The 24,465-nt window shown below is 37.1% G+C and overlaps 3 protein-coding genes across 3 annotated transcripts; 1 reads left to right on the forward strand and 2 right to left on the reverse strand.

The window, feature by feature from the left end:
• Positions 1–452: 452 nt before the first annotated feature.
• pgrmc1 (progesterone receptor membrane component 1) lies at positions 453–4,049 on the reverse strand. The gene is made up of 3 exons (XM_065287395.2): positions 3,702–4,049; positions 1,344–1,499; positions 453–1,121 (listed from the first exon to the last, which is right to left on the reverse strand). The coding sequence occupies exons 1-3, from the start codon at positions 3,988–3,990 to the stop codon at positions 1,027–1,029; spliced, it is 540 nt and encodes a 179-aa protein (XP_065143467.1). The 5' UTR covers positions 3,991–4,049; the 3' UTR covers positions 453–1,026.
• Positions 4,050–8,884: 4,835 nt separating this feature from the next.
• On the forward strand, positions 8,885–16,589 carry fam114a2 (family with sequence similarity 114 member A2). Its single transcript, XM_065287396.2, has 14 exons — positions 8,885–9,034; positions 9,684–9,990; positions 10,292–10,391; positions 11,499–11,600; positions 11,715–11,818; positions 12,809–12,943; positions 13,152–13,310; positions 13,412–13,535; positions 13,999–14,081; positions 14,169–14,285; positions 14,430–14,569; positions 14,652–14,724; positions 14,827–14,880; positions 14,991–16,589. Exons 2-14 carry the CDS (start codon positions 9,703–9,705, stop codon positions 15,090–15,092), a joined length of 1,581 nt encoding a protein of 526 aa, XP_065143468.1. The 5' UTR covers positions 8,885–9,034; positions 9,684–9,702; the 3' UTR covers positions 15,093–16,589.
• A 384-nt stretch (positions 16,590–16,973) lies between these two features.
• On the reverse strand, positions 16,974–17,958 carry mrps17 (mitochondrial ribosomal protein S17). The gene is made up of 3 exons (XM_065287397.2): positions 17,837–17,958; positions 17,511–17,655; positions 16,974–17,340 (listed from the first exon to the last, which is right to left on the reverse strand). Exons 2-3 carry the CDS (start codon positions 17,631–17,633, stop codon positions 17,047–17,049), a joined length of 417 nt encoding a protein of 138 aa, XP_065143469.1. The 5' UTR covers positions 17,634–17,655; positions 17,837–17,958; the 3' UTR covers positions 16,974–17,046.
• Between the last annotated feature and the right edge of the window lie 6,507 nt (positions 17,959–24,465).

Raw genomic sequence — 24,465 nt, forward strand, 5'->3', positions numbered from 1 at the left:
AAACCAAAGGTATTCTTGTCACTTCATAAAATGAAGTTTAAACGGCGGTAAAGACAAAATGAAGTTTGTCTTTACCGCCTTTCTAAGCCTTGAACTCGGTAGTTGTGTTGCTGTCAACGGGAGTCAGAAATTTTTCAGATTTCATCAAAAATATCTTGCGTTTCTGTTCAGAAAATGAACAAAGTTCTTACGGGTGTGAAGTAATTAATCACAAAATTTCATTCTGGAGTGAACTATCCCTTTAATTGATTTGAAACAGCTGACATTCAGCAAGCTTCTTTCCAGTTCACGTGGAGTAGCCTCATTTGGCGCATAAAGGCCAAATGTAGTGGAATAAAAAGTACATATATTCAATCAAAAATATAGTTGAGTAAAGGCTTCTTATATGTTTGATACTTAGTAGCAATGTAGCAAAAAAATTAAAATTATTTTTAAATATGCATCACACACAATGCAAATAACTCATTTTTTAATAAGGAACATTATGAACAGAGAAATACTTGTATTGGTAAATCAAAAACACAATATCATGGAATGTTATGTCTTTAATCTTAAACTCTTCTGAGCAGATATTAAGACTAGTATGTGATGCGTTAATGACTGATTCCCTCCCTAAATCGTTTAGCATGGATAAGAAAAACTAGAAAATCTCCTTCCCTACATATTGTCTAATACTCTAAAAATTCAAAAAATATTTTTTGCAGGGTCTCTTAATATTATTGGTTTAAACCTTCAGATATAAAAAGTGAGAGAAATTGTCTCATTGCCTATATTACCAAGAAGCTCAGAAGTACATCATTTCTGAAGCACATAAATTACCTTAGAATAACTATAAATGACACAAGTCACAGTCACAGTGGATACATAGACAGTGATATGAAGTTTTATGGATAAACACAAGAATAAATGCTAATTAAGGTCATGGCAATGCGTATGAAATGACGTGGAGGCTCAGACAAAACATCAGCAAGTGTGACTGCAAAAAACTACGCATACATGGAAACATCTAGGTTTGGATCCAGCCTTCTAATCCTTCTTTTTGTCTTTGACTTCCTCATCATCTGTGTACTCTGTTGGTTCTTCTCTGGGTTTAAGAAGCTTGCCAACATAATCATACTTCTCTGCAGAACAAAATGCAAAACATTTACTCAGGAATTTGAATGAAATGAAGATAAATATAATACTGCAACTGAACTCAACAAAAATATGTGTAAGCTTGTAGCTTCACAAGTTAGTTTATGTTTGTTGTTATGCTGACAACAAACTTTAGCCATAACTTTGATACCCCATTACCTCTAGTATAGTGTGAAGTTGGGGAAGGAGAAAAGTGCACTTCAACTTACGCATGAACTGGGTCTCCCACTCGCTCAGGCTTTCCTGCTGCATGGCATTGAGATCTGAAAGATCATCGTGGGTGTCTTTCAAGGCCTCCTTTTCCAAACAGAATGTGGCTAACCCTCTGGAGGCATCCCTGCCTGCAAAGACCCCATAAGGGCCCTCTAAAAGTGAACAAAGTGCGTGTTAGTAGGTTCCTCTCCAGGTTCTGACCTCCTTACACATACAGTGGTTTAAAAAAAAGTTTTGGCCCCCCTTCCTTATTTTTTTGCATGTTTGTCACACTTTAATGTTTTAGATCATGAAACAAATGTAAATATTAATCAAAGATAACACAAGTGAACACAACATGCAGTTTTAAATGAAGGTTTAATTAACAAAATCCAAACAAATATGGCCCTGTGTGAAACAGTGCTTACATAATAACCCTAATAACTGGTTGGGCCACCCTTAGCAGCAACAACTGCAATCACGTGTTGCAATACCTTGCAATGAGTCTGTTACAGTGCTGTGAAGGAATTTTGGCCCACTCATCTTTACAGAATTGTTGTAATTCAGCCACACTGGAGGGTTTACAAGCATGAACTTCCATTTTAGGTCAGTACTTTGACTAGGCCACTCCAAATCTAAATTTTTACTTTGTTTACACTGTCAGCCCATATCCGATTTTGGTGCAAATCCGTGATATTGGTGATATTGTGTATCACAACTGTTCAGATCCGCTCGGTGCGTTCTGTAGCGTTCTGCAGTGTCCGGATTATCTTCGCTGTTTTTATGGCAATGAAGTCGCGCTGGCACAACTATCTGCCTCGACGTCTGCCGTTGTAGAAACTATATCCCCCAACACATTAACTTTCCAAAACACCCCCATCATTTCGGCAGAAACGGACTGTTCCAAAGTTCGCGCTGGGGTTGCGTTAAAGCAACACTAAAGAGTTTTTGCTCTTTGCTCTCCCTACAGATTGGAACCGGAATTGTCCATTACCACTGTTGTAAATAATTTAGCCTACTGCAGCAAAGCTGGCTCTAATTGGATTGTAGGTCTGCCATAAAGCAAGTTTTTGTAGTTTTCACTCGAACTACAGGACCGCGACCCGACGGGTGGAAACGGTTGTGCGGTTTTGGCCGATAGAGGGCTGCAAAGCGAATGTGAAAGTCCCGTTCACCCTGTTTCGAGTGGATAAACGACTGAAACATTTTTGGAAACGTTATTTTAAGGTAAAAAAAACTCTTTGGTGTTGCTCTAACATGACATGACAGCATGATGTAAAGCTACACAACTGCCATCAAAGCGGTCAGACTGAAATGGATTTCAGGAAATGAATTTCTAACTACCTCTGGATGTAGCCTGAAGTGGATTTGGAAAAAAAAACGGATTTCATGTGGTTTTTGGCCTTTCATACATTCTAAATGTTATTGGATTCCAATTGGATAAGCACCAAAAACGGATTTGGACTGACAGTGGGAACAAGGTATGAGTTTTTTTCTTCAGCCATTCAGAGGTGGACTTGCTGGTGTGTTTTGGATTATCGTCCTGCGGCAGAACCCAAGTTCCCTTCAGTTTGGGGTCACAAACAGATGGCCAGATATTCTCCTTCATGATTTCTTAGTAGACAGCAGAATTCCTGGTTCCATTTATCACAGCAAGTCTTCCAGGTCCTGAGCAGCAAAACAGCCCCAGACCATCACCATGTCTTGCAACTCGGACATGCAGCACTTCCACACAATGCCAAGTTGGTTTGGATTTTGTTTTTCCTTCATAATAAAAACTGTAATCTTTGATTCATTTTTACATTTGTTTCATTAAAGTGTGACAAACATGCACTTTTTCACAAAACATCATTTTAAAAAGTTACATTACTAAGTAGCATCTATGAATGAATCCCTATTTTCTTTGTATGGGCTCGATTGCATGTATCGGGTATCTTGTGGTTCTTTAACCTTTATCCGAGTTTAGTTAATCATTCACTAGTGACAATCAGTTTTGGCATTGCCAAAGTGTGCACAAAAGGCGCATGTATAAACTCAGAAGCAGCTCTTTGTGATGTTATCTCAGTAACGTTAACAGATACAAAGTTGCGTGACTTAAAGTTGCTCACTGGCCCATTACTAGGTAAGAGGTTATTACTTTACAATGATATTGGTACGTAGTTAAAACGGTGCAACTTAATATGAACTTACAAGGGGCGTGGCTAAAGTGAAATGATGCGTTTTTAAATTATTGATGAATTAATATTGTGGGAAACTCTACAGTATCTTCCATGTATATTGTATCGCTTGTAAGTCACAAGCATTTTCTGCCAATGAGGAAAAACTCCTGAGGTAAGGGGTTGCACGTACATTATTAAAACATTTTTGAAGATTACCTGGACCGTAGAACTTCTTTCCTCTTGTAACATCAAACACTTTCCCGTTGATAGCCATCAGGATTCTGGGGTTTTTCGTCCCATCAAACTCCAGCAGTTCTGGTAAAGTGAAATCCCGTTTCTTGAGTTTAGGCAATGGCTCTTCAACAGGGCCAAAGTCTGCGGGCTTGTCTCCGCGAACGATTTTGTACAACAGGAACAAGCAAAGACATAGCAAACTGATGTTAAGAGGCGAAGTGAAAATCTCCTGAAGGATTCCTGAAGTTTGCTCGACCTCTTCTTCAGCCATTTCGATTGTGATTGCAATAAACTACACGAGAACATAGAGACTCATCGTAGACACAAACACCCACCAATCACAGCATCCGAAAACACACAATGGTGTGACGCCAGCCAATAAGATTTAAGGAGGATTTTGGGGCGTGTAGTTCCGTGAGCGTTGCGTGACTGTGTCCAACAACAGGAGAAGTAAAAAAATGTACTGACTTCTTATTAAAAAAATAAACAAACTATTTTATTGAAAAAATATTATTTTTCATAACTGTCTCCTTGTGTTCTTGAACTAAGATTCCAATAATCGAATGATTCAATAAAATGTTTACAGAACAATTAATGAAAATGTATGATAATTTTTTATTAAAAGTTAACGTTACTTACAATTTAGCATTTTTGCAAGATGCTACATTGCGTAGACATGATTAAAACAGTATAGAAAAAAGAAAGTAAACATATATGGTATACACTGTAGAACTGTAAAAAGATGTAGATAAACCACACCAACTGTATTTTTTATATAGGATTGTAATATGGAAAAGGGTCATGTCGCTTTATGTTCATTGCCAACTGAAGTTATATACATCTAAAGTGAAGCATAGTGAATGTAACTATATAATTTGTTGACTATGCATAAGCTCTTCTCCACATTTTAGTGTTGATTAATATGAGACATTATGTGGTAGAACAAAATAACGGAAAGCCAAAGGTTTTTTCCAACTTTGATTTTTATTTTACAAATAATACAGGGTCTTCTCAACAAGAAAACAATAATAAACAGCCACAAAAATACAGAATACATAACATAATAAAATTCATGGGTTTAATGATTAAGAAGACACTTAATTGTTGTCTTAAGAAACGTTTTTATTATGTAAATATTTTAAGGATCGTATCATCCGATATGAATGTCTTTGTAAATGGATGTAATTGCGACCACCAAACAGCAGGTGGAGGAATCAAATATTGGGGCGATGTTTTAATTCCTCATGAAAGAGGATTATGGCCAAAATCTCGTAAAATCTCGCTGGATGAGCGCTGTAGTTTTAATCCTAATCCTTACCCCAAACCTAACCCTACACCCAACATTCCACGGTATTTAGTTCGTAGCTGAATCGTATCTAGCCAGAACCGCAGATTTTCATCATAATCCTATCCCCAAACCTTACCCTAAACCCAACATCTCGCGAGATTTTGCAGTAGCTGTATCCCCTCTAGCCTTTGCCATGGATGAGAGTCCCCAGGGAAGTGTGAGTAGGGCTGGGAAAAAAATCGATTTGATTTTAAAATCGAGTTGGCAGGTCAAATCGATTCATATTTTTAAAAAATCGATTTTTTTAGATTTTTTTTCTCACCCTCTGCAGTATAGAGCAGTACATACAGTGTTTCCCAAACATAGGCTCTACTGGGCATTCCGCCCAGGTAAAATGGACCCGCCCAGGAAAAAAAATCACTTTACGAATTTCCGTATTTTCTGAATTCGACTGGATGACCCGTGTTTTTTTTGAGAGAGCCCGTGAAGATGCACGCGTCATAAACTCATTATCCAGCGCATCATAAACTCATCATCCAGCGCGGCAAACTGGATCAACTGCAGCCTAACTGAGGTAACTGAGCAGCCAGGGAACTACACTGCGACCAAAATGGTCGCATATGCTTATGTGCATATGTGTTTATAGCATCCAAGTTGGCTTCATTTTGCGTGCAAGCACGTTGTGTCTCTCCGGTTGAGTGTCCGTTCACGTGCTCTTCGTTTCTCAATGAATTGGGTGCGACGCGAAGCAAGCTCAGTGTCACATTGTATCCTTTATGTTTCTGAACTTGAGCAGAGTTTTACCATTAGAGGTCTTTCTTCCCTGAGAGGACCCGTACGGTTCCGGGTTTATATTAGAAATGGTCAGTCTGGTCCGGGTCGGTCCTAGTTTATTACTTTGAGTCCCAAGTATGATTAATATTGTGTGTAAAACCCGATTCGACCGGAGAACTGCCGTGAGTGCTACCTAAAGCTCGAGTGAAGTTTCAGCGTGCCTCCGGTTTCTATGGTGATGACAACTGGCTCTTGTTGCGCCCATGCGCTGCATTTTCTTTAATCCATTTTTTTATAATCTAATCTATACTATTAATAGACCATATCTTTTCTAAAATCTAAAAAGTTTGCACAGAGATTGTAGCAAAAAGCAGTGCTAATGTCAAGCCCATTGCACTGAACGAGCAAAGCTAAAGCTGACTCAGGATATAAAAAAACGCTAAGCTGTAATGTAAAGTCTGTCATCAGGACAGCAAGTAAACTTTTAAATCTGAAATAATGAGTGGATTAAGCTTTTTTAATCGGCAAAAGAGAAATAGAAAGCAGAAGCAGTAAAAGTGCCTATCTCTAGAAATTATTACCATTATAACATCAGTCACATTTATAATCTATAGACCTGCACTGTCTTTTAATATACTGTACATAGTATTGTATATATTGAGTTTGATAAAAGGGGTCGTCAAATTGCTTCATATACCAGTGCAAAAACAGAAAGTGTTTTCGTGGTGCTTTGACAAACAGTGTCAGCTTTGTTCATGACAAAGAAAGTTTGGGGTGGTTAGATTAATGAACTATAATGTGAAATTAATATTAATGTTCAATAATTCAAAGTATTGTGTTGTGTCACACATTATTAGTTCTGTGTCACATGTATAGTAGACCATTTTTTGTCGGTGGATTATAATGATTGCCCTTTTCACCAGCTACCACCACAAGTAAATTTCAGATCTGTGGGAAACACTGACATACATTTTGCATTCGCCAATCTTCATTCCTTCCCAATTTTTTGTTGATGCATTTTAATTAAATATAATAAATATATATTTTAAAAATATATACAGTTTGCAATTATTTTGTTTTAAATGGGGTCGGGGAAAAAAATCGATTCGAATCGTAAATCGAGTTTTTTATAAAAAAATCTCAGATTTTTTTATGGGGACGAATCGCCCAGCCCTAAGTGTGAGTAGTCCTATTCTTTTTAATTTAATGATTAATGACATTTATCATAATGTAGATTCTGGAATTGGAAGGTCTCTGTATGCTGATGACGGAGCACTATGGAAAAGGGGGCGAAATGTTCCGTTTGTAGAAAATAAAATGCAAAAAGCAGTGAATGAGGTGGAAGAATGGGCAAATAACTGGGGATTCCGGTTTTCTGTGGCAAAAACACAAGTGGTTTGTTTTTCGAAAAAGAAGAATAGTCCAAGACTGAATATTAAAATGTATGGGTATAAGCTGGAACAAGTAAATGTTATAAGGTTTTTGGGTATGTGGATGGATTCTAAATTAAATTTTAGAATTCACATTCAGAAACTGATAGAAAAATGCAAAAAAGGAATAAATGTGTTAAGGTGCTTGTCAGGAGCTGATTGGGGGGCAACGTGTCAGTCATTAAAAAGAATTTACTATGCGGTGGTTAGGTCAAACATTGATTATGGATGTTTAGTATACAGTTCTGCAAACAAAACAATACTTAAAAAGATTGAGGTTGTTCAAAATCAAGCTTTGCGAATATGTTGTGGTGCATTTAGATCATCCCCGATAGTTTCACTACAAGTTGAAATGGGAGAACTGCCTATAGAAATGCGTAGGCTCCAGCTGAGACAAAGATATTTGCACGGGGTAAAGGGACATCAGGAAAATCATCCAGTTAGAGCACTTTTGAAAGATTGTTGGGAGTATGAATATAAAGAAATAACTAGCTTCGGTTGGGTAGTAAGGAAAGAGATAAACAATTTGGAGTTGAAAGATCATGTAATAGCTCCTTCTGTGGCTATACCAGCAATTCCCCCTTGGCTGTTTAAAATGCCTTCAATAGATTTACAAATTCACAAAATATTGGAAAATTTGGAGATGAGCTTACCAACTGATCTGGTAGTGCAACAGTATATTACACAAGAGTACTATGCTGTACTACAGGTATTCACTGATGGATCTAAGGATCCAGAGTCTGAAAGAACGGCAGCAGCAGTATATATTCCTGCTTTTAAGACAAATATTGCAAAAAGACTATCAGATCAAGTGTCAGTGTTTACTACCGAACTTTTAGCTATTATAATAGCTCTACAGTGGATTGAAGAAGTCCAACCAGAAAGAACTGTGATATGTAGTGACTCAATGGCTGCTCTCACTAGTCTAAAAAGTGGAAAATCAGAATCAAGGCAAGATTTAATATTTGAAATATTACAAAGTCTGTTTAGAATCAGGCAGTTAAGGATGGAGGTACATTTCCTTTGGGTGCCTGCTCATGTGGGTGTGGATGGTAATGAAATAGTAGATTTGCTAGCAAAGAAAGCTTTAGATCATACACAAATAGATATTAAGGTAGCTTTGAGTAAAACAGAATTCAAGAGCGTGATTTCGTTTGAAGTAAATAAGAAATGGCAAAAGATGTGGAATAATGAAACTAAAGGAAGACATCTCTTTCAGATACAGGAGAAGGTTGGAAATGGGAGGAAGTGGAATGGAAATAGAAAGAGGGATGTCATTATCTCAAGACTAAGAATTGGACATACAGCATTAAACTATAGTCTATTTAAAATAGGTAAACATGAATCGGGAGAATGTGACAAATGTGGAGAATTAGAAACAGTAATTCATATTATTAATGAGTGTTCTGCATATGAAAGGGAGAGATTTCAGTTAATACAAGAATTAAGATGTATGGGAGTTGAAAATATTTCATTAAAAGTATTGTTAGGAAAAGAGGGTAGGCAATCAAGAATTCAAGAAGTATTATTTAAATATTTGAAAAACATAGGAATAATAAACAGAATTTAGGTTTTAAATAAGTTTTTTTTTTTTTTTTTTTTTTTTTGTATTTCTTTCTTCCAAATCTATGCCCACTCCACACTCCAGATCAGTAGGTGGCGGTAATGCACCTTTTTCGTTGGTTTGCCAAACCGCCATAAAACACCAGAAGAAGAAGAAGAAGAAGGATGAGAGAGAGCGTTGCGTCACTGGAAAAGCAAAACACAGCAGGTCTGAAGACAGTGACGTGGCCACGGGACAAAAAACACACACGGGGCAAAAGGTTGGAAATGTTATTTACTTTATTTATGTCTGAATTAACTTATTTAATAGTGACATTTATAACGGTGAGCTCACTTGAAGCTGTGATGATAACCAGTTATTGCTGAAGAAAGTTAGCTTAGCATTGTAGCACAATGTTTATCACAGTTTGACAGATGTGATTAGGTTTACTTAAACATAACATGATTTCTTGAGCTCATTTTGATCAAGTCACCTAACTATGTCTATTATATGCGACATTCTAGTTCTAGTATCATCTTAATTTTTAGCTACATCAACTTATGATAGATAGGTAAAATCATTTAACCAGTGTTTTCTCTAACTTTAAGGCCAACCCTTATGAAAATAGACCTTGGTTTTATTATACGGAAAGTGCAGTAATGAATTATATTTGTTTTACCATAGTTTTACCTCAGATATTATGGCTAAACGGTGATTCCTGTAGTAAGACAATGGTACATTTGTGTTTACTGTGGTTTTACTAGAAATACATATTTACTGTAAAATTTGTGTATGTATAGTTTTGTGTATATACAATTTGAAGCATTATAGTAACAAGAGCTAACTTATATGACATAACAGAAATGTTCACATACCTCTCCTTTGGCCATTAAGCTATTTAACAGTGAGGTATTTGTTTTATACTTTAGGATAGTGTGATGAGTTAAGATGTCAGACAACGAAAGCTCAGCAAGTGACCATTCAGAAAAATCAATGGACCAAGAGTCCAGCGAACCCTCCTCACCTGCTGGAGATGACCCCTCCTCACCTGCTACAACTGACCCCTCCTCACCTGCTCCAGCCGACCCCTCCTCACCTGCTCCAGCCGACCCCTCCTCTGATAGTTCTGCTGATGTGGCTCCAGCCCCTAAGACCAGAAAGAGACCAGAACATAAACCTGCACCTGAAGAGCAGAAGACCTCAGATACACCACAACCAGCAGAAACTGCACCAAAAGTAAGCTTGTATCCCACAAATTGATATTTTTAAAACGTTACCAAATCATATTCTTACTATTATTCCTGTTTTTAGTGCATATAGTAATAATAAACCCAATATTGCTGTTAAATGCAGTAAACTCATCAGATGCTAATTTTTTTGCTTATATGATGCTACATCCCCCAAGTGATCATGTCTACATAAATGTGCTGCTATATAAATAGATCTTAGTATGTTTACACAAAAGTAACTCATCTGTGTACTGTATAAGCAATGTTTTGAATAACCCTGTCTTTATCCTTTTTTATCCTATCATAAGTCCTCCACAGAGACAACTGTATCTCAGGGAGGATGGGGTTACTGGGGCAGCTGGGGTAAATCTATTATTTCCACTGCTACTGCCACTGTAGCCACAGTAGGTGAGTGTCTACCAATGGAGTTCCAAACAGAAGTTTAGGATGAGTATGTTGATTTAGTTTACTGGTGTAAGCAATGCATATTTAAACCACTGCTTACTTCACTACTGCTACAGTTCTTCCCACCCTATGTAGATTTTTGCATAAATCATTCACACATTTTTTATTTGTAGCAAACAGTTCAGTCTATGTATTATATAGACCGTGTTGATCAACCAACCGCTTCCTTTAACTTTCAATTTAAATTATTAAAACTTTTAATTCACATCAAATTATTTTTTTATATAGTACTCAATATATAGTATATCTTCTATAGCAGGGATGGGCAACTTCGGTCCTGAAGGGCCGGTGTCCTGCAGAGTTTAGCTCCAACTTGCCTCAGCACACCTGCCCAAAAGTTTCTAGTATGCCTAGTAAGACCTTAATTGGATGCTTCAGGTGTGTTTAATTACGGTTGGAGCTAAACTCTGCAGGACACCGGCCCTCCAGGACTGAAGTTGCCCATCCCTGTTCTATAGGATCAGCTATGTCTGTTTCTCTTTCAAGGTTTTTTTTCTCCCAAGGACTTTTTCCCCAAGGGGTTTTTAGAGAGACTAGAAAACTATGTTGGCCTCAGTGGTCAGGCGTTAGTCTGGTTTAGATAATATTTATTTGACCGCTATCACTTTGTTTATGTAAATGATGAAAGGTCATGTCACTCTCAAGTTCAATATGGCGTACCACAGGGATCAGTTCTAGGTCCTGTCATTTTCTCATTAAATATGTTACCCCTAGGAAACATTATCAGGAAACATAACATCAGTCCTCATTGCTATGCATATGATACCCAGCTTTACATCTCTAGTGATGTCTGACCAGTGATCACCGACTGTTTTTCTTTATTTCTACATTTTTTAATTCTTAATAAATGTTATAGTATATAATTTGTTTTTACTGGATTGCACAAATCTGCCCAGCTTTCTTTAACTTTCCATTTAAATTATTCAAACTTTTAATTCACATAAAAATTATAATATAGTACTCAATAATTAGTACGTAATTGTGAAAAGCGCTATATAAATAAAATTTAATTAAATTAAATATACTAATGTTGTTCTTTCATTGGCTAAGGTCAAGGGTTGTCAAATGTCATTGAGAAAGCAGAGACATCACTTGGAATCCCAAGCCCTGAGGAGCTTTCTGCTCAAGTGGAGGAGGAGAAAGAAAAGGGTGGTAAGCATTTGTTCATTTGACTTTAGCTTTAGGCCAATTGAATTGTACCTGGAAATTATTTGATCTTGCCTGAATCTGTATTGATGCCCTGACCTTTCTGTCATCTTCCTGCAGGTTCAGCCAGTAGTGAGGCAAATAAAGATGAAGAGGAAAGGTCCTCTGGAATAAGTGGTGCTATGGGAATGATCTCCTCCTTATCCAATGTAGTACAGAGTACGGTAAGGGCAAACTAATGTATTTGTATGATAGTAATGCCTATAGCATTGGTCTGCACCAGCAGTGGGCACACTGATAGGACGAATAGAAGAGCCACCTTTATAAAGTTACATTCTGTCATAAATAGCATGTCTGCTTATTAATCTGTCACCCATGAATTTACAATAAACAACCACATTGGGGGGCCCCCTTGCTCATAATATCATATTTATGACAGGATGTAATTTTCTGATCGTATTGATGTCATATTACAATCACTCAAGCTCTGTATGAAGTTGAACACGCTTTTTGACATGCATATTGATAAAATGGGTATGGTAGTGTCCGGAGCAGAAAAGACTGCATGACTGCATGATGATATCACCAAATTAAGGGTTGGTGAGCTGTGCAATGCGTAATACTGCTTAACTCTTTCCCTGCCAGCCAGTGCCAGCATTTTTTATGATTTTCACAAAAGTTTTTAGGCATTTTTTAGCCTTTATCGGGAATGCTAAGGTGTTAAATATATAAACATACAATATATTAAATAAAAGAAAAGACCCTCTGCTTTTCAAAAAAAAAACAAGTTTCATCCTACCTTGATTTGTTCTCTTTTTATCCTCTCTCAAATATGGGTAAGTTTCTTCTTCTTCAAAAAAAAAAATAAAGGAATTGCATTACTGTAAATAACTTTTGATAGAGATCAGATTCAGAGCAATGATCAAAACATACACAGAGTTTGAACTGTTTCGCCTTAGCGGTTACTTCCGGGTTTTATAAGTTGGGTAAGAGCACCACCTGGTGGATAATAGCGAAAATGTGGATTGCCGGAAAAACTCGTCATTGGCAGGGAAGCGTTTTCTCTTAATTGATTAAATAATTTGTCAATAGCAGGGAAAGAGTTAATAGGCTTGATTTTTATAGACTATTATTTGTGCTTCTTATTATTGGCATATATAAAATATATTTTGTTTTATATTTATACATGCATTACTTCATTTTTTGTTGGGCAGGGTAAAACCGTAATAAGTGGTGGTCTGGATGCATTGGAGTTCATTGGTAAGAAGACTATGGATGTGATAGCAGAGGGAGACCCAGGCTTTAAGAAAACAAAAGGGCTGATAAACAGAAACACAACGCTGTCACAGGTACAAAACGTATAGGAGTCTGTCTGAATGAGATGGAATATATTAAAGGAATAGTTCTGAAAATAAGCCCATATTTCACTTGCGCTAAATGCAATAGGTTTTTATAATGTTGGATCACAGGTCAGCCTTCCAACTCTCTCATGAACATGTGTACGGCTGTAGTTTTGTCATAGACTTTTATTGTAACTACACTACTGATCTCATCAAGGTCCTGAGGGAGGCAAAGGAACGCGAGGAGCAGCAGACAGCTGAAAACGTCACCTCGGACACCGAGAGAAAGGCTCATTATGGGATGTTGTTTGATGAGTTTCAAGGCCTGTCCCATCTGGAGGCTTTGGAGATTCTCTCTAGGGAGAGTGATACTAAGGTTACAATTTATACCATTTAGAAAATACACAAAATAGATAGCAATAACCTATTACATATAGTTTCATATGGTGTTTATTTATGTGTTGTGTTTGTCTACAGGTGAAATCAGTGTTGACCACTTTGTCAGGTGAAGAGTTAAGCAAACTGAGAGAAGAGCTAGAGGAAATTAAAGAGCCGTTTTCCCTCACAGAGTTTGATGATGAGGTGGAGGACGATACAAGAGGTAAAGAAGTTAAAAGTACATTGAAATTAAAGGTGCAATGTGTAACTTTTAGAAGGATCTCTTGGCAGAAATGTAATATAATATACATAACTATATTATCAGTCATGTATAAAAACCTTACATAATGAACTGTATTGTTCTTATTACCTTACAATGAGTGGTTTTTATCTACATACACCGCGGGTCCCCTTACATGAAAATCGCTGCTATATTTCTACAGTAGCCTGCTCTATAGAGCGCATTTCATCACGACGTTGTCTCAGATGATGATATGTTTGTCCTGTGGTGGCTACTTGTAGCTTCTCTATGGGTTTTGAAAGGGAGGGGTGAGCTGTGAACTGAGCCGTTGGTTGCAATTCACAATCTCGCCACTAGATGCCGCTAAAAATCTACACAATGCACCTTTAATACATTTAAAAACAAAACCTTCTGTCAAGAATAATCTTCAACTCTTAAATCTCAGGTGATGGAGAAGAGTTTATAAAGGAACTGACAGATGTTCTCCAAAGTTTACACATTTCCACATCAGCAGACAAACTTAGCAAGGTATCGCTCGTTCATCATATCTGATCAAATGTAAAGTTCAGTTTTTTTATTTTTACTTAACCAAATTTTTGTATCATTTTTTCTCAGGCCAGAAAGAACGCATTCAACCGTATCACAAACCTAAAACTACAAAGTGAAAATCCACAGCAGGAGGAACAGGAGGAGAAAGAACAAGAAATGACAGCCAAAAAATGCAGTGTTGAGGTCTGTACATTTTTATTTTAAAGCTAATCATACATAAATCTTACATTTGAATAATATCAAAGTCCCTGTGGAGAAGTCGCGCCATAATAGCTTATATCTTTGTATTGTTTTGATTATTTGAGTTATTCTTTTTTTTTTATAAAGGAGGCCCATTTGTCTGCCATTACAAGCTTGGCCGAGTTCACAGCAAGATCCATAGAGCAGTTTCACAAAACAGCCGAACTACTGCTTCACTGTAACACCGATGAAGCCAGCGCTGCAGAACAAGCCAAAGTCTTATCACAGTGAGTTGTTGAAATGGGCTAAAATGTGTGGTGCATCATTAAAATGTTGCAGAATTAATACAATGATGTGTTTCACTTGCAGAGTGACCATTATTATGTGCAAGGAGATATCAATACTATCCAAAAAGTTCACATCAGGCTTGACTACCATTGGGGTAAGATAGTTTACTTCCATGCCTGTATTTTAATCTTTAACATTGGTGTTAGTTATGTTATGTAAAATAGTTTGCCTCTAAAAGTAAATTCCACCTTTTCAGGGAAACGAAAAGGGCGAAGTTCTCAATCCACTTATTACTAGCGTCTTCCTGGAGGTTTGTGTTTTTTTTTTAAATATCTAATATTTAAACCTGTTACAGCTGGTTCTTAAGTGTGATGAATGTATATTTACAGTATTAAATCTGATTTTTTTTTAAATTTCAAGGCTTCAAACAGCGCATCGTACATCCAGGATGCATTCCAGCTCTTAACGCCAGTGCTCGAAGTGTCTCATATTCAAAGGACAGTGGAGTCTGCACAGCGATAAACACTTTTCTGTGTCAACACAGCATATTAACCAGCATGCATCATCATCAACACCTGATGGAAGCGATATCATGTGTGGTTATCCACTCAGGTAGATTTGGTAACCACATATCATGAATCAAAGCTTTAGTTGATTGGTAACTAACTGTAAATACACAGCGTTGTTGGCTCTTTTCTATTCGAGTATATTTTGGAATAGATTCAACGTGAGAAGTCTCCCTATAACTGACAGTCTATAGAAGTATACTGTTATTTAATTGTATGTCTCTAGGGTTTTGTTCACAGACAAGGCTTGGCTAAAGCAAGACTAGGCCTTAGTAAAATTAAGATGGCACTGGGATATTTAAAGATTTGTCAGTGCAAGTTATTTTCAGTTGAGACGGCTCAAACAGGACTAGCCTTGAGCCTGTGAAACCGGAGGTTTATGTCTAATTGAATAGATATCATCTTTTTAAAATCTTTAATAGTTATATTGCTCTCAAAAATTTGTTTAAGGAAGTTATATCAGTATTAATTGCCAATTGTTTTTTAAATAAACTATTGTCAGGTGTCTTCTGGATTATTGAGCTTGGTGTGGACATACATTTATTATACCACATAGGGGCAGTTTCTCGGACAGGGCTCTGCAAAACAATAAGCCATAAGTGCGGTGGTTCTCACACTTTTTGGAGTGGACAACTTTTGTGTTTGTCCCCCACCCAAGGAAACTTTATGATATAAAACAATCTTAATCTTAAAATTTGAATTAAACAAAATGTATTGGGGCGGTTTCCCAGACAGGGCTTATCCTAATCCCAGACTAAAATGCATGTTTGAGCTGCCTTAAAGGGACACTCCACTTTATTTTTGAAAATATGCATTTTTCAGCTCTCCTAGAGTTAAACATTTGATTTTTACCATTTTGGAATCCATTTAGCTGATCTCTGGGTCTGGCGGTACCACTTTTAGCATAGCTTAGCATTATCCATTGAATCTGATTAGACCATTAGCATCGCGCTGAAAAATAACCAAAGAGTTTTGATATTTTTCCTATTTAAAACTTGACTCTTCTGTAGTTTCATTGTTTACTAAGACCGACAGAAAATTAAAAGTTGCGATTTTTCTAGGCAGATATGTCTAGGAACTATACTCTCATTCTGGCGTAATGATCAAGGACTTTGCTGCTGTAACATGGCTGCAGAAGGCGCAATGATATTACGCAGCAGCCGAAAATAGTCCCCTTAGTAACTTTCGATGGCAGGGGACTATTTTCGGGCACTGCGTAATATCATTGCTTTTGTAAGGTATGTAAAAACTACTTTAATGTCCTAATATAACTAAGGCCTAGTCCTGGATTAATCTAAACCCTGTCTGGGAAACTGCCCCATAAATTGCTACATGGTTTGGTATCTATATGTTTATAGATATATAAAAAACATTGTATATTTTCTGAGGTTTGATTAAATGTATAATGTCTTTTATAAAATGTCATTAAACTGGGGCCCCCTGGCACCATCTCGCACATTCTCAGTACTGATTTATTGCCATATTAATGCTTTTTATAAGTGTTTCATAACAAAAGCTTTCAGAAAATGTAAATCCTATGACTTTAAAATTGTACAACTTGAGTTTGTGTGATGAAAGGCATGACGTAAACTGGATTGTTGACTTTTACGTCCACTAGAGAGCAGTGGCACACTGGATGTCTTCATGCAATCTCACTATATTTTGGCTGCAATATTATCATTACTACTATTACTATTCAAATTAACTTGGATTAAAAGTGTATTTTGCTTCCTGTTATGTATTATATGCCTGAAATAATCAAACAACACCGCATACGCTAAACCAATCGTGAGTTTAAGTACTTTTGTATCTTATTCAGATCAATTAATCACAAACAGTAGGTAGTATAATAACTTTATATGTGAAAATCAAGACAGTAAATGTACATAAATCAATGAAGAAACACTACACTATGAGGACGGGGGAGATGCAGAGGCAGTAATGTTCAACTGTGCCAACTTTTCAGTTAAAGACACTTCCGTATCCTCTGTGCTTTCTGTAAGAGGCTCTAAAAACTGCCGTCCAGCAACTCTTTTTCCTGTGAGAGGGTCGACCACCTGCCCAACTTTATACACAATTTCTGAGAGTTCGTGCTTGACGTGTTTGGATCTTCTTTCTGGCAGGGCCTTCAACAAAACAACATCCCCAATAGAGCATTGCTCCAAAGCATCATGTGCGAAGTAGGTCCTCCTTTTGTTGTAAAACTTAACAAGAGAGGAAAAATATATTTAGATTAATATGCAAAACAAACGCAAGTGATTTGAAAAGCAGGCACGTGTACTACGCTAGTTTATAATGAGAGACGTGTAAATACATCAGTCTTTTAAGCTACAATATAAAATATACTAACTTAAATGATTTAATGACTTTATACCTTCAGCAGGTACGGATCAAGCACGAGTCTGGTAACTCGAACTTTTGCAGTCTTCTTCATCTTAGTCCCGATCACCCGACCAATGATCCATTTAGCATGGACCGATGCTTGCTTGACGGACATGCCGTTTAAGAGGTGTAGTGCCCTTAATTCGAGAAATGTTAAACGAACTCGGTCACTAAATACACAGTACTGAACCCACAGCTGTTAGCTAAGCTAACTAACGTTAGTTATCTGCGCACTTAATCCAAGTTGCGTAGCATGAGAATGACCACAGCGCTCAGATTTATCTGTATGCAAGTTAAAAATGTAAATACTTTGCTTACCCGATTTACTTTAAGACAAACGTCAATGTAAAGGTCAAAAACTCATGAAAACATCCCGCACGCGCCTGAATGTCAACGCTGACGGCGCATGTTGATGACGTAACGGAGCGTGAAAACGGTGCCTTGTAGTACTGTAAAAAAAGAACCGTGTTCGTTTCAGGTATTTTGTAATCTTTAATGATAAACAAACCCACACTTATTGAATTTTTTTTTCAAAGGCAAAATTTCACATTTATGAGTGTTACATTTCAGGAAAAAGCATTTAAAAATGACGCTGTATTTTACAACCATGTACTCTCTTTTTAGGTATTCTTAATATTGTTTATACCTCCCCCTATGAAATGTTATTTTTAATGTATTGTAGGCCTATTTATAATTATATTCATTGTTTTCTTATATTTTCTTAAATAAAATAAAAACTCCGTGATGACATCACCTACAAATCATCGTCAGTGTGTTTCTAAAGGCAATGTAAAAATGTAATTAATTAATCTAATCAAATGTTTTCCCCCAAAAAATACTATAATCTTAAGTATTAAGATCCTAAAAAACTGGAAACGTATTGAATATCTGGGATTCAACTTTAATTCAAACATCAAAATAAAGTTTAAGGGATGAAAACAAACTAAGAAAACCTTATGATGTAAAATGAATAAGAACAACAACATTGGATAACATGGATCATAAGAAACTTTACACAAAGTTTCATGCCAGTTCAATTACATGCATGTCATTATATCAAAACATAATACTCATATCTGAATAAAACCCCCTTCTTTATTTTACAGAGATAATATTTATATATCTGTGTGCATTCTGATGCACAGCACCAAGCTTGTCTGACCTAACCTAGTTTCTGTTATGCATTTAAGTATATTAGTAACACAATAGTAACAGCACCCTTAGTAAACGTACAAACTGACCTAAAGGTTTCCTCCATAAAATCTGCCCTGCACACAGTGAAGTTTATTGCAGAAAAGCTCTTTGTGTATAAAGGTCCAACTCCCATCTGAACTATTTGGCTGGTTGCTCCAAGTGGCAAGGAGTCAAGACTCGGGGAACAGGCATTTTAAAATAAGAAAGATGTGTCTAAAATAGGGGAACAGATCATGGCATAGCCTACTCTAGTATGTGTTCAACAAAAAGAAAGAAATCGGTTTGTCCCTGGGTGGGAACTGGATGAGGGCCAAAGCAGTCAAATCTGGTATTAATCAGAACCACACAGAAAACATGGCCTGTTTCTATGTGATTCCCATTTAAGGCAGTGCAATGGGATATTTAGTTGAGGGCTAACACACCATCACTCTGCAATGCTCTTGCACATTTAGGAGCAGGTTATATATCAGTCAATATACTGACTGACCAGTTTGACATTTCAGACCTTATAGATTTAAATGAATGCAGTATACGGACACATCGACATTTAATGTCTAGCAATGCATAATAGCTCATACTTCATGCCAGAACACAGATTTCCAAAAAGCCATGAAATGCAATTGACAACCATTTGTGATTTTAACATTATTTTAACATCTCTGACATCATTAATAGTTTGTTAATATTAAACCATGGGGTTGTTGAATGCTTCATTCTGAGATACAATGATATGAACATTTTATACCAATAGCGATAGCCCGTTATTCACAATGATGCCAAAACTGATAGTTTGGTGGTTTTATTAACTTATTATCTAAATTCTAAAGATTAAATTTTTTGAATGTTATGAGCCTTGGCTGCCTATGACCCTGTCGCCGGTTCACCGCTTTTTCTTCCTTGGACCACTTTTAATATGTACTGCAGACCGGGAACACCCCACAAGAGGTGCAGTTTTGGAAATGCTCTGACCCAGTCATCTTGCCATCACAAATGGGCCCATGTTAATTGGAAAATTGTTAATCCTCAAAGCAGTTCTTGTGCGTGTTCCCGGTCTGCAGTGATCAGTACCTATTAAAAGTGGTCCAAAGAAGGAAAAGCGGTGGACAGGCGACAGGGTCAAGGATGCTCATTGATCCACAAGGGTAGCGAAGGCCTCGATGGTTCAGGGCTGTTTTGGTGGCAAAAGGGGGACCTAGACAATATTAGGCAGGTGATCATAATGTTATGAGTGGTTGGTGTATATTTGAAGAGTTTGGTTCCAAAACGCAATAAAGCCATTTTGACAAATTTCGGTAAAGATGTGTTTTCTATACCAAGAAAGTGACAAGATGAAAACCACTATTTTCTGTTACAAACTTTCACATAGCATCTTTAGTTTATAAGAACATAAACAATTCAAATTCATAATTTGATTTTCAAAGATTTATTATAAAAACTGATTATTTTTTTTCGCAAAATGCAATAAATCCATGACTTATTTTTTTCAAAATGCTATAAATCTATTGAATCAATATATAAATGTGCATTCATCTTTGCCATGTTATATTCATTTAGTTGACTAGTGGTATACACTGATTAAAAAAAATAAACATCATCGGCATTAATCAAAACACTTCATATTAAGAACACTGTCATTGCTGCTGTTTTCATTGGGACGTCGCTGAACTTTTTTGACAGCGATCAGCTGTAAAATGTTTTGGTCCTGCTCGATTTTCATTGACTTCAAATAATGTAAAGTTTTTCATAAGATCTCCTATAGGGTCAATTTGATAGCATGACAGAAGCTTGATGCTGTCCTGTGAGAACAAGCAACAGCCGGCATTTTTCCTTCGCCCGAGTGCCTCTCACGTAAATTATCACCACAGGTTTATCAAAAATTACTATTTTGTTGTTGTTCGTTTGTTGATCAAGAAATACAAAGTAGGTGAGGAAAACTAGAATTTCTGGTGAATATAAAGCACAGCCATTATTGTTTACAATGTGTGGAATGGTGCACTGTGATTGGTTAGGCGGATTTATTGCATTCTGCAGAGAAGTAGGACTGGCGTTTGTCATGGTTTGGAAAAAAAGGGGAAAAGATGACAGAATAACACAGCGAGATCGGATTTTGCGTAAAATTAAGAATTTACTTTTTAATACTGAATGTTTATGGCGTTTCGGAACCTTGGAATTTTATTAATTTGATATATTTCATTTAATCAATAAAGTATAAATATATGTGTGGTTGCGAAAGAAATGAATAGAAAAAAAGAAAAAAAAAAGAAAATTAATGCAGTAAATAAACGCTGAATCCCGGCTTGTTAAGTTTGCTTATGTCTCTCTCTCTCTCTCTCTCTCTCTCTCTCTCTCTCTCTCTCTCTCTCTCGAAAAAAGCAGCTTAGATATTCTGCCAACCTTGGTTTTCCACAGAAAAAAAGACCGTCATACTAATTGTGTAATGACATAAACGTTGTAATTAATAAATATGGACAGATTATCATTTTGTTGACTTGCCTGATTTCCACGCTGATCTCCAAGGAATTCATGAGCATTTTATGACATCACTAATTTGTATAAATTGGTATAAAAAAATGATTAAAAATGCTTACGAATTAGACAACTTTTAATAAGTAACGAATTGCCATAAGAATGTCTTTACTGTTTCTTGGGTGGTTTTCTGTGTTAAAGTATTTAAAGCATTATCATTATTAAAGTGTTATTTCAACAGTAAGAGTGAGGCTGAATAGAGAACAGCAGATAAGACATCAGCGACAGACAGGACAGGATGAAGGGAGAGGTCACCTAGGAGGAAACCGCAGCATGTATTTTGGGTGTTAAAGAGTCAATGACTCATGTAGCTGGGTTTATTTTCACAAGAGACTGAAAGGTGAGCAATTTCCCCAAAGAAATGAAAACCTAATTCAAACGGATATGAGTGATTAACAGGGTTGCTGTTTAATTTCCACCATATTCCTGTTTTTTGGGCTCTGTTTGTTTAATATTATTGCACGAGGTTGGCGTCAGCGGTTTATAAAGCGTGACAAATTAAATAAATTATATATTTTTTTCTTGTAAACCTGTAAAAACTGTCCAGCATAATGGCTTAGTGTTAGCATTTCCAAAAATGCATTGGACCTTGCTTTCTGAAATACGTATCGGTCAATGCATGCATGCACACATAAGAGTGTGTTTACACTTTTTGCGACTTTCCCAAGCAACAACTTGCTTGATGGAATAAAAATGGCAAAACATCTTATTGACTTGAGCATAGACTGTAAAAAAGTTGGACCACGCATCTCAATAGAATTCCATTGTAAAAAATAAAAAAAACGAAGCCAAAACATCTAAAATATGGCGTCTGTCATTTTGCACCATGTCTGAAACCTTACCATTCGTTCAGACCGCAAGCGACTTTCTCACTGTGTGTCGCTTGTCTTTTTCAAAGAGGTCATTAGGGGGTGTTTCTAAATCTGGTTGTCATAAACACATAAGTAACGTCCACTCCAATAACTTACAAGAAACTGATGGCGTGACCTTCACTGCTTTGCTCTCATTGGAAGTTGCTACAGAAAGTCGCTCATCATTTGCATAACTTTAAACTTTTCTCAACTTTGTCGCAGGACTGGACACGCACATCCGGTCGCCAACGGTCACTGTCGCTCGTATCGCCGGAAGTCGCCAAGCTTCCATTGCAATCAATAAGATTGCGTCGTTCTGCTACTGCTAGTCGCTGCTAATGTTAATGAGGCTTAAGGCAGCTGACTTGTTGCCTTGCTGCCTCATGAGGCAATAGTCCCTTTCACACATACAGTCTTTACTGGTAATTTACTAGTAAATTGCAGTTAACATGTCATGTGTGAACAGAACCTTTCCGGTAAATCAGTGCTCCCAGTTTACCAGTAAGACAGGTTGTAAGATTACCAGTAATTTACCGTTAAGGGCTATGTGTGAACGAAAAATATAGGATTACCGACATTTAGAATGGACGACGTCAGACCGCGCTGACAGATCGGGCCAATCACACATGCTGTTTCAAGTCGAGCACACCTGAAGTTAACATCCACATTTCTTCACCAAAGTTGTTTAAAACAGCTTACCATATATTTGCCAAATTGCTGACGTCCTTAGCACACCCTCGGTGAAGCCTAATGTGCAAACGCAGGTTCCGTTTGATGCCACCTAGTGCAATGTTGTTTGGTCACGAGCAACTTCGCGACCGTCAGCGTTTGCATTGCCACGGATGTGAAAACAACAAAATACGGGCCGACAATATCACAACCCACCATTGTTTAAAAATACGACACAGAGCTCGCCGGCCGCGCACCACAGGTAACTTCCGCTTTCTCTCCGAGTTTTTGATACTGATGTGTAAATGATGTCTTACTGGTAAAAAGACGGAACGTCACTGCATGTGTGAACAGCACATTTTTTTATTTACTGGTAAATTATTGGTAATTTACCAGAATTACTGTGTGAAAGAGGTAACTTCGGAGGCATGAAGGCAGCTCTGGGAAACGTTTCGGACAACCTTTAAAGGCAGCTTAACGGGATTCAATTTGAAATATAAACAGAGAGCACCTTTGTGATAACTACGAAACTAATTTCTTATTAGAAATGCAATCAAAAGGTGTAAAAAAAGTGAAAAATATAACTTTATTTACACAAAATTTGTGCTTGAGCCGCTTTTTTGGCCACCCTTTTATTTTATCGAACACGAAAGGCTTGACCAATCACGTTCACCATGTACACATGCATAGAATTGTGGGACAAGATGATGAAGGTATCTCTGGATTTAGCAAGTAAGCAAACATATTATTCGGACTTGCCTTGGAATGCTGCTTCCAAAGGAGGCAGACAGGGTCTGCGCAGTAGTGATCATGGTAACTATCTACCTAAGTAACCAAAACCAAATTTATTAGAAAAATGAACACTTAGGTACATCAACATAGAAATAACTTTAATAATGAAACCATTATTGGGGATTTTTTTTAAGTTCATGACCCATTCGGTAATTCGGGGAGGGTGGGGTTTATGACCTATACCGCAGCCAGCCAACAGGGGGCGATAAAAATGTTTTGGCTTCACTTTTCAGGACGTGTGGCACCCCTGGACTCATATCGATCATAGGCAACACCCTTGAAACCCCATAGCAACACATAAGCAACCACAATCAATAACGCAGCAGATTGTACCATTTGTTTTGTTTAGTGCCTTGAATTGTTTAGTTTCTCTGTTTATAACTAAGTTGCCCCATATTCAAAAATATATTTCCAATTATCTTTCCCGATTGCTTCAGTGAGTTGAGTTGACTTCACGTTTTGATGATAAAAGGATTTTCAGTTTGACAGCAGATGCCAAAACGTAATGTTGATGTCTTCCAAGCTGATGTCATTGTCATTTGAAAACAAACATGAGATCATACCTCAGAAACCATGAGACATTTATTATTTATAATTACTTCAATAATATTTTGTCCACCTCAAGTCACGGCCCGTAAAAGTTGTCACACCCGCAACAACATCACCTGCTGTTTTCACGCAAGCCGTATATATGCGCTCACATGCTCGTACGTACATCTGAAGTATGCCATGCATGTACAAGCATATAATTAATAGTACAGTTCGACTATGCATAAAGAAAATACTGTCAAGAACGAAACTAACCGTCTCGGTACACTCAAAGGGGGAAATTGGATAGCAATGAAGCAAAACACCCAAAATACACACACACAACACAAACAACCGGACGGCAGTGAGCCGTATTGCAAAGACTTT

Source organism: Paramisgurnus dabryanus, chromosome 18 (assembly GCF_030506205.2).
Source record: "Paramisgurnus dabryanus chromosome 18, PD_genome_1.1, whole genome shotgun sequence".
Classification (NCBI taxonomy): Eukaryota; Metazoa; Chordata; class Actinopteri; order Cypriniformes; family Cobitidae; genus Paramisgurnus; species Paramisgurnus dabryanus.